General features: G+C 44.1%; 1 protein-coding gene across 10 annotated transcripts in view; it reads right to left on the reverse strand.

Annotated features, from left to right (window-relative positions):
* The window catches only part of lrrc7 (leucine rich repeat containing 7), a 60,528-nt gene extending 41,229 nt beyond the window's left edge, over positions 1–19,299 (reverse strand). For all 10 annotated transcript variants that reach the window (XR_007034838.1, XM_035177573.2, XM_035177566.2 and 7 more), the window contains exon 1: positions 19,233–19,299. Coding sequence is in view for 9 of the 10 variants with exons in the window: in XM_035177573.2 (XP_035033464.2) it covers positions 19,233–19,257 (25 nt within the window). In the remaining variant the exon portion in view is untranslated. The remainder of the gene's footprint in view (positions 1–19,232) is intronic.
* Between the last annotated feature and the right edge of the window lie 3,264 nt (positions 19,300–22,563).

Here is a 22,563-nt window from a genome sequence, read left to right on the forward strand (position 1 = left end):
AAATCTGTTTCCTCAAAGTGTAAATCGTTTGATTTTAGGGTCGATGTTAGACGGGTTATAGTTATGGTCATGTTAAAAGTGAATCTCCGGGAAATTAATATAAGTCAGTGTAATGTCCTGGGGGCTTGTGTGTGTGTGTGTGTGTGTGTGTGTGTGCAGCTCTAGAGGGTGAATTCCCCGAGGTCCCACGACTGCCATCACTTCATGTGTAGCCTTTGCCGTCGCCATAGTAACCGCTGCCATAGAGACCGTCTCCCAGGAGCCGGGTGTATTTTTACTCAGTCTCTCTCTCTGTCATAAAACAGAACACGCTGCACTCAGTGGGCGATCGCTCCACATTTGGCGACGCTCTACATAGACTCTAATACATCAGGCTCCTCTCCTGCACCTGAACAGGAGCTTAAGAGCAACTTCTCCACGTCTCTGTTTCTGTCTCCGTCTCTTCGCGGAGCTGTGGACGCTGCGGAGCTGCACCCCGGGCTTTCTGCACTCGTTCTAATTCAAACAGACACACACTGACACGCACAAGCACATGTGAAAACAGACACACACACATGCTGAGTGCCCACACACAGTAATACCAATAAGAGATGGATCTGTTTAGTTTACGGTTACTTGGGAAAGTGAGTGTGTGTGTGTGTGTGTGTGTGTGTGTGTGTGTGTGTGTGTGTGTGTGTGTGTGGTTGGAGGCAGTTATCCAACCATCAGTGTGGAACAGCTTGTTCTCTCTTTTGTTACATTCATTAAAGAACCACTCACAGCAGTTACCTGCACCAGCACATGCATGAAGACACACAATTAGATTTATACATCTTTTCTTCCCGAGCCGGGAACAAACATCACTTAAAAAATAAATCCAGGCTCCTACCACACTTTTACACATACATTGTGTTTTAAACTGCAGCAGCTGACAGCTAGTTTCCAAATATGAAGTGATGGCGTCCTGAAGCGACACTCCCCAGCGTCTCTGTCATTTGCTTTGGAAGCCGGTCCCAGTGTGTGTTCCGTGTGCATTTTAGTGCACGTGAAGCTTGGCCCTCTGTGCATTTATGGAACCAGACGGTTTCAGGTCCGATCTGCAGCGATGTGAACACGACACCCTGACGCACGATATAAACACACCTGTCACCTGCCCACCACGGTGCAGTTTGAACCAGGAACACTGCGGCTACACCGATTTCTCTACAGTCTGTGGGCTTCTCACAGCACGGCACGGCTATGCCAACGCTGCTGACCACCATATAGGACACCATGTAGAATCTGCTGCACCCTGACATAAGTTTTACACATTTCCTGAGCACAGTGTCTCACACAGAGTCACTTGAATTGGTTGTTTGTTTTAACTGTAAACTAAATGATATGACTGTTCTCTGATGAAATATATGAATCAAATTTATTACCAAAATCTAGAAAATGTTCTGGGTTGAACGCCGCCCACTGCTTCAAACTCCCGTGGACCTTTTCAGGTCACTGCTTCTGTAGAGTCAGTTATTTAGGTTGTCTCTACATCGTGATATTTAATATACACGAGAGAGTTAACAGCCTCTAATCAAAGGTGGGCTGCTCCCCCGCCATCAGCGACTGCTCGTGAGTAGGAATCTGGAAAACTGCACTCATTTTCAAATGCTGAAACTAAAACCCTAAACCACCACGTTGTCCACCATTCAGAGACGTTCCCCATCCACAACCTGGAAAACAACCAGTACCTGTGCAGGTGACACATTGCTGAGAAGACGTAGTGAAGTAGGTGTGGCCGATAAAGCTTGTTCTGGTCTGAGAAACTAGAGCTAGAGCGACACATAGTGGTGATGAAAACCTGATATATATATAAAAACCTTTGATGTGTTGTCAGGAGTGATTCTGCATCCACCAGATTAATCGGAGAAAAATGGTTGTAAGTACAAGTGTCTTCGGGGGAATAATTGAATTGGATAACGGATGTTCAGTTTAACATTCAGGGTGTTTTGCAGCCTCACAGCCAAAGCATTCTGGGATGCCCTCCAGCCACACGTCTCATTAACAAGGAATAAGGACGTAACAGTTTACCTCACCCGCATGTCTTTGGACCGCTGCAACAATTAGTTAATTAAACAGGAAATAAATTAACGTCCATTTCCTAAAACCGTTTTGCTGTTCTGGGAAAACTGCAGCAAAACAGATTCTCCATTATTCAACCTCCTTGAAGTGAGGCAACAGGATTTCTGTGATGTGTTGGTTAGAGGTGAAGATCCACTGAAGTGAAGTTATTCCCTGTTATCTCCTGGAAGTGAATCATCTCTGTGTCGGAGCAGGCGGCTTGAGACGGATCAGTGAAGTGAAAGAGGGACAGGGTGAACAATTGAAATTTGCCTGGAGGCTCATAACAAAAAAAATGTGTTAGTTAATTTATTAGTCGTTGGAAGAAGACATGAATAATGTAGAGGAATACTTATTTTTTTTACTTTTGTAAATAAAAGTACAAGTAAGGAAGAGAGACGACATGTTATTTAAAAATATCAGTTTAAGGGGGCGATGTCTAAATGATTTGTCAGAAGATCGAAGTGCTCTTCTGGTCAAGTCACTTTTATTTACGATGCTAAAATCAAAACCTTCTGGCTTGATACACTTTTAATACAGATAGTGAAAAACTCCACAGCACTTAAAAGGGGGCTGCAGCGCCCCTACTGGCAAGGGGTGTAACTACGAGGTAAAAAAAAGTTTATTGTTGTAAGAAAGCATGGCGGCATTTAAAAAAAACTGGATTTCACTTTTAAAAGATTCAGTCTATTCTCTGAGTAGCTTCAAGTTTGCTTCCTGTTGTCGTGTGAAATGTTGTCGGCCATTTAACTGAACAAATCCTGAATGTTGCACCGCTGCTCTGCATGTACAGGCAGCGTGGGCAACACTATTTATCTTGTTTAATGAAATCCTCTTGACGTCTCGATAACCATCAATAATCAAAGTTGTCTGTTGCCCTCGCAGGACTCTAATTAATACGGCCGATCATTTCAATTAGAGCAAATTAAATTACCTGTCTGTCACTAACCAACCCGCCTGCCCGTGCTCTCGCTGCGCACGTGAGTAACGGAAAGGTCGGCTTGTCGCAGTTGTCAGTCGGTGCACGTTCGTGTGGCTGCAGCTTTGATGAGAGGGCCGCCGGGGAGGGGGGGGTTTGATGTATTGGTTGCATGCATTTTTTTCAAAGTGTAGAATGCACACGCAAGCTTTTCTAGGATTACCAACCCCAGCTTTAATATGACGCCATTATAAGAAGTTTCTCTCAGCAGCCTGACGGACATCCAGGGTCCCTGAGGAAGAGGAGCAGCAGAGGAAGGATCCCTCTTTCCAGGACGGACAGAGTACAGCAACATGGTGTAAATTTACATAATGAACAATCAGCAAGACACGATTATACGATGCATGAGCATTTTCTCATCTGTCATCCTCATGGTTCATCCTGAAGAGACTCTTGGTGTCACAGACTTTGTATTCCCGACTCGTCCCCCCTTCAACATCTTCTCTGAAAGGTTGTACAGCTGTATAATAATGACACGCTCCTTCCACCTCTTGCTACGGAGGACATTACTCACACAATTAAGAGATATCACTGTCAGGACAAACACAACCAAGGTCATTCTAACAACAGGGCCACTGACCGACAAATCGACCGAACGAACGACAACACACTGAATCATGATCTGGGCGTTTTCACACTCTCGCTCAGGCCAATTTGCTGCCACCGAGGCTCCAGGTGGCACGTCTGTAAAACCCAACGACCCTTGCATCACTGACACTAAAAATAACACAACACAACCACAGCAGCTGACAATTCACCTGCAACCCAAAATTGCGGTAGTCAAACTCTAGTAAAAACCAAAACAGAGACGGAGGCAGCCTGCGGAGAAAAGACCTGGGAATGATGTCGCCCTGCACAGGAAAAAGTTTGAGACCGAGCCACATTCAGTGACACCAACAAATAACGGAGTGAGAAAGTGCGACAGACTAATGATGCGTTTTATAAATAGTACGCGGAAGAGACAGAGAAACCAGCCGCCCGACAGAGAGAGAGGCTGTGTGCCGGAAACAGCAGCGAGGCATCGGGCTGTCAGACAGGAGCAGGGATTTTACTGGGTTTATGTATATGTCAATAAAAAAAAGGTCAATTTTCAAAATTCCCTAATCACACAAACAAATGTATTTTCAGCATTCAGCTAATCAGAGTGTTTCAGCCGCTTATATTTAAGTATTTCCTGCTTTTTCTGATAAATAAAATCCCTGTAATTGAAATATCTTTGAGTTTAGACTGAGTGTAAAGTCAGTTTTCTTAGTTTGGTTGTGGTGACAAACTTAATCTCCGGCTGCATGATTATTAAAGTCAACATTTTCTTGAATGAATTACAGTACCAGTCAAAAGTTTGGACACACCTTCTCATTCAATGGTTTTTCTTTATTTTTTAACATAATTCCACATGTGTTCCTTCATAGTTTTGATTTCTTCAACATTAATCTGCAATGTAGAAAAAAAAAAAAATAAAGCCATTGAATGAGAAGGTGTGTCCAAACTTTTGACTGGTACTGTAAGTGCTACTGGGGTAATTGACCTGACTGTCACAGACCAGGGTTCAGACATCCCGACAGTCTGTGGGCAGCAAATTCATCCATGTTGAGATTCAGGAAAGATTTAATAAATAATCTATTTAATAAATAAAAAAAGTTAAGTTTATATAAACCTTTTGTGTCTGAAGCGACTGAATATATTTTGTCTTTAGGATTATAGACGTTCCCTAAACTACACAAGAATACTAGTAAGTGGTTATTATACTGCAAGAATGTGTCCATCCTCTATCGACTCGTCCTCTGAGGGTCACAGGGTCTCATTCACACCTATGGATTTATGTAGAGTCTCCAAGTAACCAAAGCCCAGTCCGCATGTCTTCGACCATGGGAGCGAGTTGGAGTAACTATAGAAAACACAGAGAGATGATTGTATTTGAGCCTCTCCTCTCCTTCTGTCATCTCTCTCTCTCTCTCTCTCTCTCTCTCTCTCTCTCCTCTGTTTCCAGGCCAGTCTTCTTTCTTTTCATTTCTCCTCTCTGTTCTTCCAGGGTTGTGCTCATTGGCCCAGTTCTGCATCTCCCTTTTCTGTCTTCTCCCTTTCTCTCTCCCTTTCTCTCTCTCTCTCTTTCTCTCACTCGTTCTCTACGCTCTTCTCTCCGTCTGTCTCTGTGTTTAACTTTTTCACTCCTTCCTCCTCCATGCCAACCCCTACCAAGAGACAGAGAGGGAAGCCATCTTAAATCGACGGGAGCGTCTCCATCTACATCCATTTTTGAATTACAGGAGGTTGATTCTGTGAAAGATAAACTTGTTTCTGAGATCGAGAAAATCTCCTCAGACTCTGTCCTCTGGTGTGATTATGAAAAGAGACAAAGTAAATGTTGACATTTGACGTCAGACCAAACGTCTTAATAACACACTCAGCAGACACAGTAGGTCTTCTTCCAGGTCCTCATGTTAGGGCTGTGCAGGACCCTGAAGAGGAGGCTTGCCGAAAAAACTCGACAAATCCAAACTTTGTTTAGGTTCTTCTTCATGTGCACACTGTGACTTCAGGTCAGGTTCAAGACAGAATGAATATTACTCATTTGCATGTTCTTTACATGTCTGTGTGGGTTTTTCTCTCTTCGGCTTCCTCCCACAGTCCAAAGACATGCAGATTGGGGTTAGGTAAATTGGAGGCTAGATGTTCGTTAGTCTCTATTTGTCGGCTGTAACCCCCAAACTGGAGCTCTCCTCCAGTTTGGGGGTTCCAGCAGATCAGCAGGATGGAACAACATCTGAGATCTCTGTCCAGAAGAGAACAAGGAACAGCTGAGAAACTCTGCAGAACCCTCAGGCTCCCTGGGGTTAGACCTAGGTTTAGGTTAGGGTTAGGCCTTAAGTTGTGGGGGTTAGGTTTAGGGGCTAGGGAATGCATTATGTCAATGAGTGTCCTCACAACTATAGATAGACATGTATGTGTGTGTGTGTGTGTGTGTGTGTGTGTGTGTGTGTGTGTGTGTGTGTGTGTGTGTGTGTGTGTGTCTGGCTTCCTCTCCTTCTGGCTCTGTGTGTTGGACGAGCTGCTGGGATACCAGCATGTCAAGGTGACCTTAAATAACTAGCTAAATAACACAAAAATAAACACACAAGCAAACACACACACACACACACACACCTACCATTACGGCGTCATGTGTTGCAGCTTCACACTGTTGACCTAGAAGCGTAGAACTATTCATAGATCAAACTAAGAACAGGTCAACACATGTTATTAAAAGTTTTGGGTTAATTTGATTCAACACTTGGGCTAAAAGTGAACTCTCTGTCCTGAAGCTGCAACCGAGGATGCACCAGTTCATGCTCAGCAGCGCAGTGGGATCCAGTGGCCTTTGTCTTTTAAAATGTAAAGAAAAACCATCAAGAGGATAAAGGGAACATCACTCTTCGGTAAAACTGCTCACAACTCACACGTGCAACCTGTGGTAACAACTTGTTTGCAGGTTTTGCTTCTTTTTAAGACATTTCTTTCCTTTTTCGGCCTCTTGAAGAGAAGTGGAATAACCTGTATCATGTTATCAGACAGTTAATTGTACACATCCAACAGATGAAGCATCATCACCTCAGCTCAGGAGGCTGTTCTTGCCTCTGTCCGATTGTTGGTTGGTTTGTTTTCCAGCAGGATGGGACATAGCTCGTCTTGAAAACAAATGTGGACATGATTACTCATTTCTTATATTCAATACCTGGATGTTCACCCTGAGCTTAACAACAACCGCTGAGCCTTTAACCAGCCTTTATCCAACCTAGTCAAGATTTAATCTAATACAAACGTTACCCTCGCCTTGAAAGAAATGGTTAACTTGTGATTTTTTTTTCCTGAGATGTGTTATTTCCCCCCCAATATGTGACAAACCATCCAGTTCTCCCACATCCCGACGTGATGAATACAGATCACACGGAGCCCTGAAAGCGAGAGAACGTTTCACCTTCACCTGAAAATCTGTGTGTACACACTGTGAGACCTGCTGCTATCTGGAACAGCCTCTCTATCTTTCTGTCATCCCCTTCTCTCCTTCTCTTCCACTCTGGCCGGGAGTCAATCTCTCTTTTTTACTGCCAGCTGATAGCTGAGCATGACTGTCTGGATCTCTATTCATGCGTTCGCTCCATCCATCACCTGCTGCTGCTTCTGTCGCTCCTCCAGCCTCCCGTCCATTCTTCTTCCTCCTCGCTCGAAAGGGAAAATAGATAAAAAATGCTGTGGCTTTGCATCTGTGCAGTGAACAATTTCAGCTTTCAGCCAATGCCCTTATCCTGAGAGCGATCGCCACAGGGTTTCCTGTTTTGCATGAGGTCATTTCAACACAAATGCACCATGTCTGTTGCAGGAATCGAACCTGTGTCCTCCCAGTTGCAGCGCAGTTTACTTTTCACCGTGAATTCTACCTCCACGTTTGCAGGCTTGCAAAATGTTTTCCTCACCCTGCATGACAGCCCCCATTTGCATAAACACCCTTTAGTAAGTTTTATCCCCGAAGCTTTCCTTAACAGTCCATGAAATTTGCTCTGTGAGCAGTTGCTATGGTAACCGGGGGACTCAATTGCTCAAAATTACCATAAAACACTAATTAAAAAGCCCTGGCTAAGAGCAGCATTTTGACAAGCTTCATACAACACGGATGAACCAGTCCCCCAGGTGAGGAGAATGGACTGGGAATGGGACTCATTTCAACACCCACTTTGTTGTGTTACTACTCCACAGACTGAATAGGAAGCAACAGTGTGAGAGGTAAAATGTGCAAGATTGGGGAAACTATAACGTGTAGCATCTGTTGAATTGTATTTCTAAGACTCACACTGCTCTGTTCATTAAGGTCAAGCATCTACATGATATAATAATTACAAGTCAAAGGTTATCACGAGAAATGCATGGTTGTGAAATTAATATTTTGAAGGTGAAGTTTGAATTTGGGACAGTTCCTTGTTCACCTTGATTTGAGGACGATAGAAGCGACACAAAAAAAATCAAATGCATTTTCACGAACTGAAATCAAAACACAACAAATCCTTTATACGGTTTCTCTTCATGCATCAAACAGAAACATACAGAAGCAGTTGATCTGCAGCCTGTGAAATCTAAACGCTGCTTCTATCTCCATCAGCCACAACACAGGGGACGCACGTCGACGCTGGTGAAGAGGGGCAGACGCCATCGGTGTGTGTGGAGTGACTGTACACAACAGTGTATGGGTGCTGGTGATTCTCATCTATTATCTATACCGCTTATACTGTCGAGGGTCACATGGGGAGCTGGAGCCAATCACAGCTGACATCTTTACAGTGTGTGTTGCACCGTCTGCTTTTCACACACTTTCTTTCATGCTGCACATTCGTTAGTTTTTGCACTAATAATTCCCTTAGGTACACTTTCAACTAACTTTGGAACACCCATGTGTCTTCCACTGTATTTATTCTGTTACACTGTATATAATTGCTATTTTTATATTTCCTTGTGGTTATATTGCCCCTATTTTTTTTTTTATTTCCCTATGTTTTTATTGCATGTTTAATTATTTAGTCATTTCTTTAATCATGCTTCTAATTTGCTCTTCCCTTTGTTGCTGTAACACCACAGATTTCCCCATAGTGGGACAAACATAGGAATACACTATGTTTTCTTCTCTTTTATTTCAACAAATAAAAGTTTCGCTGACAATTGAAATCTCGTCTCCACAACTTAAGCTGTTTATGATGCAAACCTACTTGCCATGTATTTCTGCAATTTAAAGGCAAAGCACAATGGGCCTGCACAAGGGGAATAAATGTTCAGGGAGGACCTTTCATTTCTCACCTCTCCGTTGTGTCCACCCCATTGATGCTGCAAGATATATGTGCAGGATTAACCTGACTGGTACAGTTGAGCTCAAATTAATCAACAGACGAATCCAGTAAGTATAATCATGTGGGTCACACTTCTGCACTGGATGTACAAGTACGTGCAACCTCACAACCCGTGCATGTAAAACCTATTAATTCACCTCAGAGTGAAAGCTCACGGCACTAAAGACTTTAAGAGATGAGGCATCTTGTTACTGATCATCATCATCATCATCATTTCACCCTGTGATCTTCACACCACCACATGAGCACCATTCCCCATCAGTTTCTCTCAGCACCAGCAGACACAGCTCGCTGCAGAGCAGAGGCGCCGCAGACACCTTCCCTGTCTGGACTCGGAGAGACAGGAGGACGATCAGTCAGAGCGAGGAGGCAGCGCGGTGACAAACACCGACGGGAGGCCCGCTAGTCACGACACAAAGCCGCTCTGCAGAATGCTTCCACACGATGCCACCGCCGCAGCGACGTGGGCATCGCAAGGCATAATCAGGGCCAGTCAGTCAAGGGTGAGACGCCTCACTCCCACATACCTGGGCACCATCGAACTTCACCGTCACGAATCACAGCTCCGCAGATCACTCATTGTTAGAGAAGAGAGCTATTTCATACTTTCACTAATGAGTTGCAAGTTGTTGTTGTTGCAGCAGGAACATTAAACTTTAACTCTGAGGCTTCACACTTTGCAAACACTCTTGTATACAAAGATTAAAAATACGTCATTGCCACCGTGGGGCTGCACAAAGTCTGTACTTGCTATTGTCACTCACCCACCACCCGAACTCTCTAAAACCAGATTCCTTCTCTGAGGGTTGGACTTTTAAATAATGTGCATGATGCGTGGCAACATATATGAGATTCTAGTCTGGTCCTGTAAGCAAACTCAACACTGCATTTGTTGTGTGGTGGTAGATAAAACCCAAATTATTGTTCAGGATGCATAATGTTAAAAGCCTCTGAAGTGGCTGAAGATATCAACGTACACTAGATGCACGTGTCAACAGGCTCCATTGAATTGCTAATGACTGCATGTTTAGGAACAAGCTGCCGTGCTACAGCCGCCATACAGGCAGTCCTATGGACACCTATAGAGCCCAGAGGACCTGTGGGAGCTGGCCTACATAAACCCATACACTGCACACATGGAGAGACACAGTCAACCGGAGGAGGAGACGGAGGGAGAAGATAAGAGAGAGTCAGGCGTTTGTCTTCCTGTAGCTCTGAAGACCCTCAGTCACATTATACACTGCAGCCTCTGACCTAAACCTGATGGTAAACCTGAAACCAACAGACCAGCACAACGACCACAGTTCTCGGTATATTCACGAAGTGGTCGAGTGCCCACTTGTGTGACATGTTTCCGATAACGGCCGCAGTGCTCGAGTGCCTGTTAGGACCTCGAGAGAGAGGACGTTGATCAGAGCTCAGCGGGACAGAGCTCGGCTACACTGACACTTACAACTGGACTGAAGTGGAACATGGGTAATTGTTGGATAAACTCTGCAATTAAACTAAATACCTCCTCAAAGGGGAACGAGCATGAGTTAATGTCGACTAATGGAAATTGTGTTCATTATATAAGATGAATTGTGTTGTGTCGTGTTTTCTATTAACGTCATGAGGACAAACCAGTAAGATTTGCACAGATAATGGTTTGGACGGATTGTTTTTTTTGCCCAAAATATCTGATCTTGAAACTGTAGTGACTGCAACACTATTCGTTTTTATGGTTATGTCTAAGTGGATATGGATGTGGTTATAGTTAAGAAAAAGATTCTGGTCTGGTTTAATAAAAGAAGAACCAATATGCTTATTTACATTCAACAAAAACTTTCCTCTATGTTAAGATCTTTCCATAAACTTGCTGTTTATAAATTCCTTCCAAAAAGTAAAAAAACTGCTAATATTGCCTCTGACCATAATCCACCAAGCAACTCAAATTGAATCATTAATTCCTTCCTCTGCCACCAATTCCACAAATGTGAAAATACGTTAATCTCTCTCTTTCTGTTACGTACAGTTGAGGGTGAGAAGAGTCTGATTGTTTTACAGTCAGAGTTTTGACTCCAGGTACTTTCACTGCACTGCTATAGAAATACAGACCATAAGTTTAAGGAGCAGCCTTCACACTGCAGAAGGATCCTCGCCAACATTATCTGATACTAAACATTGGCCCTCACTAAGATTCAGCACACACACACACACACACACACACACACACACACACACACACACACACACACACACAGATTAGGAAAGTGATCGAAGAAAAAGATTTTCTATGGTCGACACGAGGAAATTCATGGTCAGCAATCCTCTCACACACTCATACACATGCATGGTTGACCACTAGAGTGTAGAGTGACACGGCACACACACACACACACACACACACACACACACACACACACACACACACACACACACACACACTGGCAGATCTGCCGGCTCTCCTCGGTCACGTGCACTGGAGTGGTCTATTAACATTCCCCACACATCGGTGCCTACAGTGAGCCTGGGGATGTTGCTCAAATGTAAAGAAAAACGCTGTCAAACTAAATCACCATCGCACATCTCATCCCAAACATGAAACCATGAATGGACCAAACCATTCAACACATTCAACTAATACTGTCCACTGAGAGAAGATGTTTTTACATGCAGTGTGCAGGGTTGTGAGTGTTTGACATGCGGGCCGATCTACGGGCAGATCTTTTTCCAGAAGACATTTTGACTTCACACAGCACGAGAAGCGCAGGTGGGACCAAAGACCACGACTGAAATGATGACTCTTTTGAAGAGGAAATTCAGAGAAGAGTGAAGTGAACTGGGACGGGGCCATAAGAAAAGCTGGAGGCCTACTCGTCGTGTTGGTTTTGGTTTACACTCGGGATTTGTTGACAGTAATGAAAAGATAAACTATACATCAACACATGCTTTGAGGAGGAACCTAAACATAAGATGCTTTTAGACCTGCAATGAACTCCGGATAATCTCCTGAAACTATCCAGAGGGGCTGTTTGTGAATGTGAATCCGAGTCAGGTGCTGCTGCGGACATTGTCAGCCCTCAAGTAAAAACTTGTGCGGAGAAGTAAGCGTGTTGATGAACAGGCAACACGTGCAAAACAGAATAAAACAAATATAAGAGTGGACTTTAGACGTGATGCCCCACCTCCTGCCTCCTACAGAGATGTCTGTGTTGTTGTGAACGCATCTGACGGGAGAATCTCCAGCTGCGTTCTTAATACGTGAAATGCAAACTCCGGAGTGACTTAAGAGAGGAAGGGACGGTGGCAGAGAGACCTCAACACATTGCAAATCATGAAAACACATGTAAATAGAAACAACACGTGCAAATTAAGAAAACAACATGAGCTGCAAAAAGTCACAACACATGCAAATACAGAAACCTGCTGCAAATAGCGAGAGCGACACCAGAAATGTTTCCAAGGGACCGGAAAAGGTGATGAACCCGCCTGCAGTTCAATGCTCTGTGAAGTTACTGAAGTCTGCTCCTCATCAGCGGTGATGGAACTTCACAAAGCGCTGAACCCGGGTTCATCACTTTTCAAATTGTCCAACTGGTGAGGTTGTTTTCATACTCTGCACGTGTTCCTCGTTGCTTCTCGACAGCTGAGCGGAGACAGACCGAGCAGGACGGGACGCAGATGCTGTCGACTTAGAGAGATTAGTCTGCTGCTCTCAACTTTTCACGCCCAATCTTTCATTGTTTCCTTTCACTCCGCTGTTCCTCCCTCTGAGGATTTCTCTGTTGACTTGAGCCAGAAGAGAAACCCGAAGATGTTCACTGACTCTCGTCACATGTTCGTCACGATCACACGTGTCTGTTTTAATTTTTCCGCTTTTCATCCGTCCCATCTGCGTCCTTTCATGAATGTAGGTTGTGGGTATTGTTGCGCTGCAGTGTTGTTGCTCTTCTACACATTATTATGAGACTCAATAGGTTTGAATTACCTCCATGTTAAATGTTGTGAGACTGAAAGGGATGAAGGGATTTTTAAAGACTGTAACAGAGGCCGGAGGGCGTCTCTTTGTCTCCCTCTCGTTCGCATTTACACATCTTGATGTACTCGAGCGTGATGAAGGGCTCCGGCCAGAGGATGCCCGGGCTTTTGTCCCATTAAGAGGAGACTGGGTCGCCCACGGCAACACGTGGACCAACCAGCACGGGATGCAGACAGACCCGCCTCCTCCTCATCCTCCTATTTCCTGGGAGACTCTCATACTTGACATCCCCTCCTGAGGAATTACTGGGACAGTGCGGACAGGAAAAGCCAACAACATGGTATTTGTTCATCCATTAACTACATTCTTCGAGGGTCTCAGGGGCACTGGAGCCAATCAGAGCTCACGTTGGGCAAGAGGACGGGGACACTGGTCAGGTCGCCAGTGAATTTCAGGGGTGACATTCAGAGACAAACAACCATTAACCCTCAGGTTCACACGCATGGATACTTTTCCAAATAACCCAACCCGACTCCTCGTGTTTCTGGACTGTGGGAGGAAGCTGGAGCACAAAGAGAAAACCTGCACAGACACGGAAAACATGAAAACTCCATGTCACAATGTGTATTTGTACTATTTGAAATAGTACTATGTTTTTACTTAATTTAAAGTATCTGTGGGGGGGAATAAAACATAATGGACGATGGGCAGAGGTGGAGGAAATCAGATCCTAAGATGTAAAACAACAAAAAACTAAAATTCTGAGTTAAAGTGTTGAATACGAATGTTGCTTTTAGATATTATTAACATGCTTGTTGCAGTTTGTTGCATCATGCACTCAAAACAGACAAATTCAAACAGAATTCAACAGAATACCTATTGATAAGACAATTGTATCACTCTGACTGTTGCGGTTATGGAATTAAAAATATGGAACCTGGTGCTGGTTCCCACCAAGTTGTTACTGTGCAAACAGGAAACTAGAATGTCACTCGCAGACTTCAGCCAGAAATCGTCTTAAATTCAATCAAGCTCCAAAAGATTGCACAAACTCATAGATGTTCACTTCACTAGATCACTTTCATATATCTATGGCGGATTTTTCTTTCCATCAAGAACCATGAATTATTCCCTGAAAACTGTAAAAATGTTGAAAGTTCAGTTACAAACCAATGGACAGGAATGAAAAGAGAATCTCCTTAGCAGAGGCATCAAAACTGCACGAACACACAAACACACACAAGTTTAGTCCTTTGCGTTGACTTCCATTTATTGAAGACAGTCCATAACCAAACCTTATCCCTAAACTCAACCCTGACCTCAGCACCATCTTACCTCAACCTTCACCAGGAGCACAGATGTGACCTTTTACCTAATGAGGACTGGGCTTGGGTCCCCATGAGGTACGCTGGTCCTGACAAGATCAATGTTTATGCTGGAAAAGGTCCTGAAGAGGCAACAAAAACAAGTACACACACGCACACACACACACAAACCAAGCCGATTCAGCAGAAACTCAGGGTCACACCATATGACACAGTGGACAAGTGTGAAAGACTCAACTACACACACTGAGTCCGCTGTATAGTGTGAAGCACCTTGCTACAGTCCTGCCAGGTTCTCCAACAACTGCCCGGGTCCCTGTGGTTCTTTCTCTAAAGTGTTAATCTGTTCATTATCACAAGTACAAGGACAAGCAGAAGGACTGGATCGCACACACCCAGCTGCTCCTCGTGTTTCCTACGTGAAGCAGCAGTGAGGTGAACATACAATATGAAGCCTGAAAAGCTGCATTAGTCCAAACTTGGCACATCAGCCACAAAAGCCTGCCTCTGTCCTCGTCAGTATCAGATCATCCTCATCATCCTCAGCCGTGTTCCTGCCGCTGTCACAATGCATGAATTTAATGAATTTATTTATATTTCTAGACAGAGAGAAACAGCAGAAGCTCCAAGACACAAGAAAGATTCAGCCGGAGCCACAGCTGTGGATCCTGAGGCCGGAGGACTCTCATCACACTGCTGCGACGGGCATTCGGCACTTCAGGGTACGAGGTTGTCAGTTCCTGAGCACAAAGGAAGTGTGTTTCCACAAAGACAATCACAAAGACAAAAGGAGACGGACTCCGGCTTCTTAAAAGACTCAAACTCTATCTGTCGCTTGTTTTCTGGCTGGTTCCATTTGATTAGCTCTTGATTTCTCTATGAGTTAATATGTAAACCAGAGAAATGGCTGCAACTAATGATTGATTCAGCTCTGTTGAATTATGTATTTTTCAAATCAAAAGATAATTAGAGTATAAAATGTCAGAAAATCATCAGAGTGAAGTCTTGTCTCAGTTCAAAAACAAAACACAAACATTTATGAAAACCTATCAAAAATCCGAAACTAAGTGTGTAATTTTTGTTTCAAAATATTGTATCAATCTTATTATTACCTTGATTGATATTTTTAACGTTTAGCCATTCAATGATAGAAAACAGTAATAAAAGGCAGATTCCAGAGCCCAACATGAAGTCGTCAAATGTCCAAACAATCCAATATCCCCTAATATATTCAGGAAATTCTCAGGTTGGGATCAATCAAGTAGCATCTATCCATCCATCCATCTATCCATCCATCCATCTATCCATCCATCCATCTATCCATCTATCCATCTTCCATCCATCCATCTAACCCTCCATCCCTCTATCTCTCCATCCATCCATCCATCTATCCCTCCATCCCTCTATCCCTCCATCCATCTATCCATCCATCCATCTAACCCTCCATCCCTCTATCTCTCCATCCATCCATCCATCCATCTATCCCTCCATCCCTCTATCTCTGCATCCATCTATCCATCTATCCCATTTACAAACATGTAGAATTGAAACATTTGAGGTTTTTACGTGGTAAATAGTTGACAGCAATAATTTATTAGTTTGAGCTCTAATATGAAAGTAATGATGTCATTTATTTCCATCTTCCTTTTCCCCCGTCTATAATAATCTGTCCCTGCACAGGATGTCATCTTCCTGCAAACTCTGACTCACTCTACTGAATAGAAAATATTATATCCTTTTCAATGACCCTCAAAGGCGAAAAACTGGCCCCGTGAAATCTCAATAAAGATCAATATCTCCCACCGTATCTCGTGTTCCTGTTACACCGCACCGGTCCACACTTTGAGATCCCAGCCAAAACAATTATGTCACCCTCGAGAGAACAATGTGCATGACGCAACCATGGCAACACTGTCACCGAGACCGGAGGAGGGACACGACGGACGCTCCCGCATGGATTTGTACTCGCAGCGAAGAAGAAGAAGAAAAAAAAAATTTTAATCACATTAAAGCAGTTGAATGAACAAAATGGACGAGATAAATGTATCCGCTGAGAGGATCATGAAGCCAGTGTGAACCTAAAGCACAGAACGTGCCGTGACGAAGAGGATAATGTTTCCGTCTGATCCTCCCTCCTCCCTCCTCGAGTCTCTGATCTTCCTGAGAACGGTCCTTACATTGATTTGTTTTGAGAACATTTACAATATGTGTATTTTATGCTCAAATGTCAGCACTTTAACTCATACAACATCGAAAATATGACAAAAAGTCACTCAAAACTATAATATCCATAACCAATTTATGTGCTGATGATTAACTTGAGTCATTTAAACTCTGATAACAGTGAAAACTCATCCTCAAAAATGTCCCAGAGCTCAAACAGATGTTTCTGTTCTTTTCACTTTTTCCGACAAAGCCATAAAATGACAGTCACAGGATCTGCAAACATCATCATCATCCTCGATAACATCTCAATTCATTTGCCTCCTCGTAACACACACTGCAGATGTACTGGTATCTCTGCCCCTCTTCCCTCAGTGGGTCTCTTTCCCTTGGCCCGTCACCATGACGATGGGAGCCAGTTCCATGGATACAGTCACTAGGCAACCAGCAGCATCAACAGCAGCAGCAGCAGCAGCAGCAGCAGCGTCCTGTCAGAGCTGTAGTGGAGCCTGAGCCAACCTTCCTCATCTATGCGAGTTTGTTCTTTGAAGAGGAGCAATGTTAATGCATTTATCGTGTTTTGGATCTGAAGCCTCTTACATTACACGCAACACTGCGGCTGCTTAATTTAGACTGACAGCACAGCGCTCACATTACTCAGTGCGTCTGTGGTGAGAGGAAAATGGAGAAATATGAGGGTAAAAAGAAAAACAGACGATGACAGGACTGTTTGCTTAAAGACTCTGTGTAACAATATTTGGGTGTAAACCTGTTTGCCTGCGTCTCTGCTGAAAGGGAACCAGCAGACAAATGAATCACCAACAGTTCAGCAAGGAATAGTTGTGAATTCCTCCATTAAAACTGCAGATCCCAGTTCTTTTCATCTTCAGTTCATCAGCTGATTATTTAAGTGCAAATAAAATGTCACAAATATAGTGAAAAATTACAGTAAAAGTTCCCCAAAAGCCGAAAAATCACTCATCTACAGTTTACTACATAAAAATAATGCAAAATCAGCAAGTGTCATTTAAGAAGCTGAGTGCATTTTATCAAAATAACAAATGGATAATCAAATAATCATTGCAGATTAATTTGCTTCCAATCAACTAACCAATTAATGGACAAACCAAACTGCTAACAGCTAGAACAGCTTCCTAAAGAGACTTATCCAAAAAGTACCCAACTACAAGTTCAAATCCTACCCAAGGTAAAAGCAGCTTATTTGTTATATTATAAGCAAAACGTACCCAAAAATCAAAGGTTGACGTATTCGCCAAATGACAAATTCATACTATAGGAAACATATATAATAACATTATTATAACAGAGACACTAATGTGTGAGATGTTGTAGTTGGTCTATGTGGAAATTCTCAACTTAGGACAAAATCTACTTGACAGTCCATCATGTTTACAAAGCTCTCGTGTTTATATGGAAACTAATCTGCAAAATAACAACTGGAACCACAGCAGTTAACAAATGATCAAATGTATCATAAAATGGAAATACTGAAGTAAAACACAAGTAGCTCAGAAAGTACTTGAGCAAATATACCTGGTTATACAGGTAAGACACCACTGCCACTGTCTCTACCAGGTTATTCAACAGTTTTTCTAATGGTGGTGGAAAGCTCCGTCTCTACAGACACTACAATCTCCATGAAGTGAGACTGCCATGTCTGTAAGACCACAAAAGACAAGATGGCAGAGGACACATCTTCAAAATGAGACAGATCCTTCTACAGTTACATGTATTCTGTATAAGCGAGGACTTCTGAGACCAAAGAAAGGCCAACACTGAAGTCACATAATGGCCTGTTAGCTAAATGATACAAAATAAGGCTATTTGCGAGGACTGCAGAGCGCGGCTGAAAGGGAAAATGTATTAATAGAACCCATCTTAGCAGCAACACGCACTGAGAGGCTTTGAAATACGTTGCATTGAAGATTGTAATTAAATATTCCCTTTGATTAGAAGAAGCCCTTTTATGCACTGTGCTTTATGGCGCTCTGCAAGCCAGGGAGATACAGCCTGAAACCCAGTGCACGCTCGGCGAGGGAGAGACTGGACATGCAATTACCGGCACATAACCCGAGAAAAATTATGATCCAGACAAAATAAAACAAAAAAGCAACACCAGATGGAGCCTGTAACGGCTGCAATAAACCATTTAGCCAGATGGTTAACGAGGCTTTTGTGGTTTGCAAGCCAGTAACAAGCGTGACAGACTGATATGGCTACATAATGGGCGAGATAGGCTAATAACTACAATGCCTCAGGCTGGTGGATTTAACAGGTGTGTGCGTGTGATAGTGTCTTGTATGGAGGCATGAAGCTATCATGGCACAACTGCTGGGGGCTACATGTCAAAACAAGGGGGTATGACGCTGCATCATATATCATGCACACACACACACACACACACACACACACACACACACACACACACACACACACACGAGCCCCCCCTCCTCTCGTTTCCTGCAGTCACGGCTGTTTCATGAGCTCATCACAGAGCATGAGGCCCCGTGCAGGAGGTTGTATGAACGGATGATATAAGACACACAGAAGCTGCTGCTGCTCAGCAAAGATGCAAACAATGATGACATGACACGATATACTGGTCTGATACAAACCGTGGTCATGGGAAAATATGGGGAAATACAAGTCCTGTACCCGCATCTGAATGTAATTTAGAGGCATTTTAATGCACGTGGCAGCTGATTTAAAGGAGATTTTGGATATGAAAGTAGCATTTTGTGCAATGAGGTCACACAGGGTCCCGATGAGTTCCACAGTAATGAGTATTGATGGAGGGAGGCCCGTCGTTAACACAGACAGACACTGCAGCAGGTCCTTACGTTGCAAAGTGGAGTAGTTATCCATCTCTCAGGCTGCTGGTCGCTACCAGGAGGGTTTAAATCACTGTGGTGCCCACCCCCCCCCCCTGTGGACACGCTCGGTCTACCGGGATGCACCGGGCCGGTGTGACAGCAGGACAGGTACCCGCGCGACCAGCCGCAGCATCCTCACTCAGCAGCCGGAGGATGCGAGCGCATCTACCGCGGCAGCAGCGGGATTCGTGTCGGGATCATTCGGTGAGGGGTTTAAAATCCACGGAGCCTCCGTTACGCACAGACGCGTGCACGATTTGTCCGCCAGGTCTCCTCGGTGGGTTTCGTTACAAGACGCGCCGCTCCGCCTCTGTGCGTGAAGAAATCAGACATATAAAGCCAAGGATGCTGCAGCGGGAGTGAGGCGAGGTCAGTGTGCACGAAATCACGAAATCATGAAATCATGGACACCGGAGGATCCGTGACCGACGGAGACGAGCGGTGACCTTCTTCTTCTTCTTCTCCGTTACCGTAAAACCAGGCTGCAGGAAAAACACGTTCAGCAGAGGAGCGTCTCCTCCCATCCATCCAGAGAGAGAGAGAGAGAGAGAGAGAGAGAGAGAGTGAGAGAGAGTGAGAGAGTGTGTGTGTGTGTGTGTGTGAAGGGAGGGAGAGAGAGAGAGAGAGAGAGAGAGAGAGAGAGAGAGAGAGAGAGAGAGAGAGAGAGAGAGAGAGAGAGAAATAGTGAGAGAGGGAGAGAGAGAGAGAGAGAGTGAGAGAGAGAGAGAGTGTGAGAGAGAGAGATAGAGAGAGAGAGAGTGTTTGTGAGAGAGAGGGAGATAGAGAGGGAGAGGGAGAGAGAAGAGAGAGAGATAGAGAGAGAGAGAAAGGGGTGAGAGAGAGAGAGGGAGAGAGAAAGTGTGTGTGTGAGAGAGAGAGAGCGAGAGAAAGTGTGTGTGAGAGAAGAGAGAAAGTGTGTGTGTGTGTGAGAGAGAGAGAGAGAGAGGGAGAGAGAAAGTGTGTGTGAGAGAGAGAGGGAGAGAGAAAGTGTGTGTGTGTGTGAGAGAGAGAGAGAGAGGGAAAGGGAGAGAGAGTGTGTGTGTGAGAATGTGTGTAAGAGAAAGAGAGGGAGATGGATGAAGATGGAAATAGGACAAGAGAGTTGGTGCGTTTGCACATCAATGTGAATGTGTTGTAAGCCTTGTACTTCCAGTTGAGTGAGGACACTCATTCACATAAATACATTCACCGGCTCTTACCATAACCATAACCACCACAACTAGATGCCTAACCATAACCATAACCTAAAACGTCCTCATAAGTTCTAGGCCCAAAATGGTTTGTACAACGAAATCTGGACAAGTACACACACACACACACACACACACACACACACACACACACACACACACACACACACGCCAAGTACTACTTCTTGCCAAATCCTCACCATAAAACATCCGCATTCAAGACTTCATCTTAAAATTGAGTCCCCATAATGTCAGTGTGTAGACAGATTCAAAGGCCCCACAACATGAGTCATATCTGGACCACAAACACACACACACACACACACACACACACACACACACACACACACACACACACACACAGCTACACTGCCTCGGTTCTTCCCTGCTGTGAGGAGAACATTTATTCTTTTATTCATACAGTGGTATGCTGGTTTGCCTCTGGATCCCCCGCCTCGCAGTGGCCCCAGATCCCAGGTGGTCAACTGTTTAAGCATTAAGATGGAAATTTTATGATTCCAGGGTTGTGTGGCAGTCAGCGATCCAGGAAGTACTGCACAGAAAGATGGAGGAATGGATTCCACTGAAGATAACTCACTTCTGGATGCTAGTATCCTGAGTGGGAAGAGGCTGCTGGTCTCATTATTCAATCACAACTGTGGCAGGAGCTGGTAAAATCAAATAGAGGACATTAAGTGTCTAATTCAACAAAAAACATGATAAACTTCTTAACGATCTTCTCATCGCATGTTACCAGGCTGCAGGAAATTCACATGTATCATAGTAGTCAAGATTCTGACTAACGACTATTGAGAAATCCAAATTACATTTGTGAAATATTGAAGACTATGACTGCAGAGTTGTGACTGAGCAGCCTTTTTTGTTTTTCGTGATGGACGTTATAAATGTTACGTGAGCAGCCGCACTCGGAGCTCCGAGCTTGGACTGAGGCAAATTACTGCTCTTAGTCGGTCGCCCACCGAGTGGCAGCTCACCCACAGGCAGCGTGAGGCCAACTAGATTCTCTTTGTTTCCTTTAATATCAGTCGGTGAGGCAATAAATCAGCTGCACGGACAGGCCCCCAGTTTGGTCAGTTTTGGCAACTAAGTGTGAAAAGGTACGGAATTGATTGTGAGCCAATCTTCACGTTAATCAACGACTTCTTTAAAATGTTTGTGTCCTCAGCTCAGAGGTCAAATCCGATGTTGCCAATACATCCATTCGCCTGAGCAATCCCAGAACACCAATACGGAACAATAGTGTAAAACTCCACCATAGGGCTAACGTTACATTTTCCTGCTTTCTACAGTATGTTAGCAAACAGTTGCTTATTTAAACATTGAGAAGTTAAAGAGCATCAGCATTTAGTTCATGTTACGTCCAACATTCACTGTCTTTTAGCTCTGTTGTTGGTCTCCACCAACTCCTGAGGGACATTTCTGACTCTAAAGCAGCTACATGCTCAGCTACCCAGATACAATACAGATGTGTCCCACTTCAGGCGATAATGTGTAACTTCTGGCCGTTCTTGTGGCCCGAGCAAAATGGAGGTGAGCCCAAAGTGACCCACTTGTACATCAGCAAACGTGGCCGAAAATACCAAAACCTCCAGCGCTCCAGGTAAGGTGCCATTTGGATCTGAACCCAAAGTGTGGTAAATGGGGAATATGGCCCAAATAGCACAAAACAAAGCCGGGCCAACTTTGGCTCTTGAAATGCGATATTTCCATGGCTTACATGTGGCCCAGATCTGCCAAACAGGAGCGAACTACCCAGGTGCCATCGTTCTGTGTGGCAGTGTGGGCCAAATCTGGACCAACATTTTTTTGACTACGTATGTATATTCACCAGCTAAAGTCTCGGACTGTCGGCTGTTAGGTGCTGAGTTGGTGGTGCAGGGCGGGTTGCAGAGCTTTTTCCTCTGAAAAGCAGAACAGTAAAGTTTTGGGCTGCACAGGCAAAAAATGCATTCTTCTACGGCTTCAAAAATCTTAGGGGGGAGAAGTGTGATAAACTGTTATTATTATAAAAGTGGTTGATAAAAAGGGAAACAACCTCCAATGTGCTAATCACCAATTCACCGCCTTGACCACCTGGTGCCTAAAGG

Source organism: Hippoglossus stenolepis, chromosome 14 (assembly GCF_022539355.2).
Source record: "Hippoglossus stenolepis isolate QCI-W04-F060 chromosome 14, HSTE1.2, whole genome shotgun sequence".
In the NCBI taxonomy this organism is placed as follows: Eukaryota; Metazoa; Chordata; class Actinopteri; order Pleuronectiformes; family Pleuronectidae; genus Hippoglossus; species Hippoglossus stenolepis.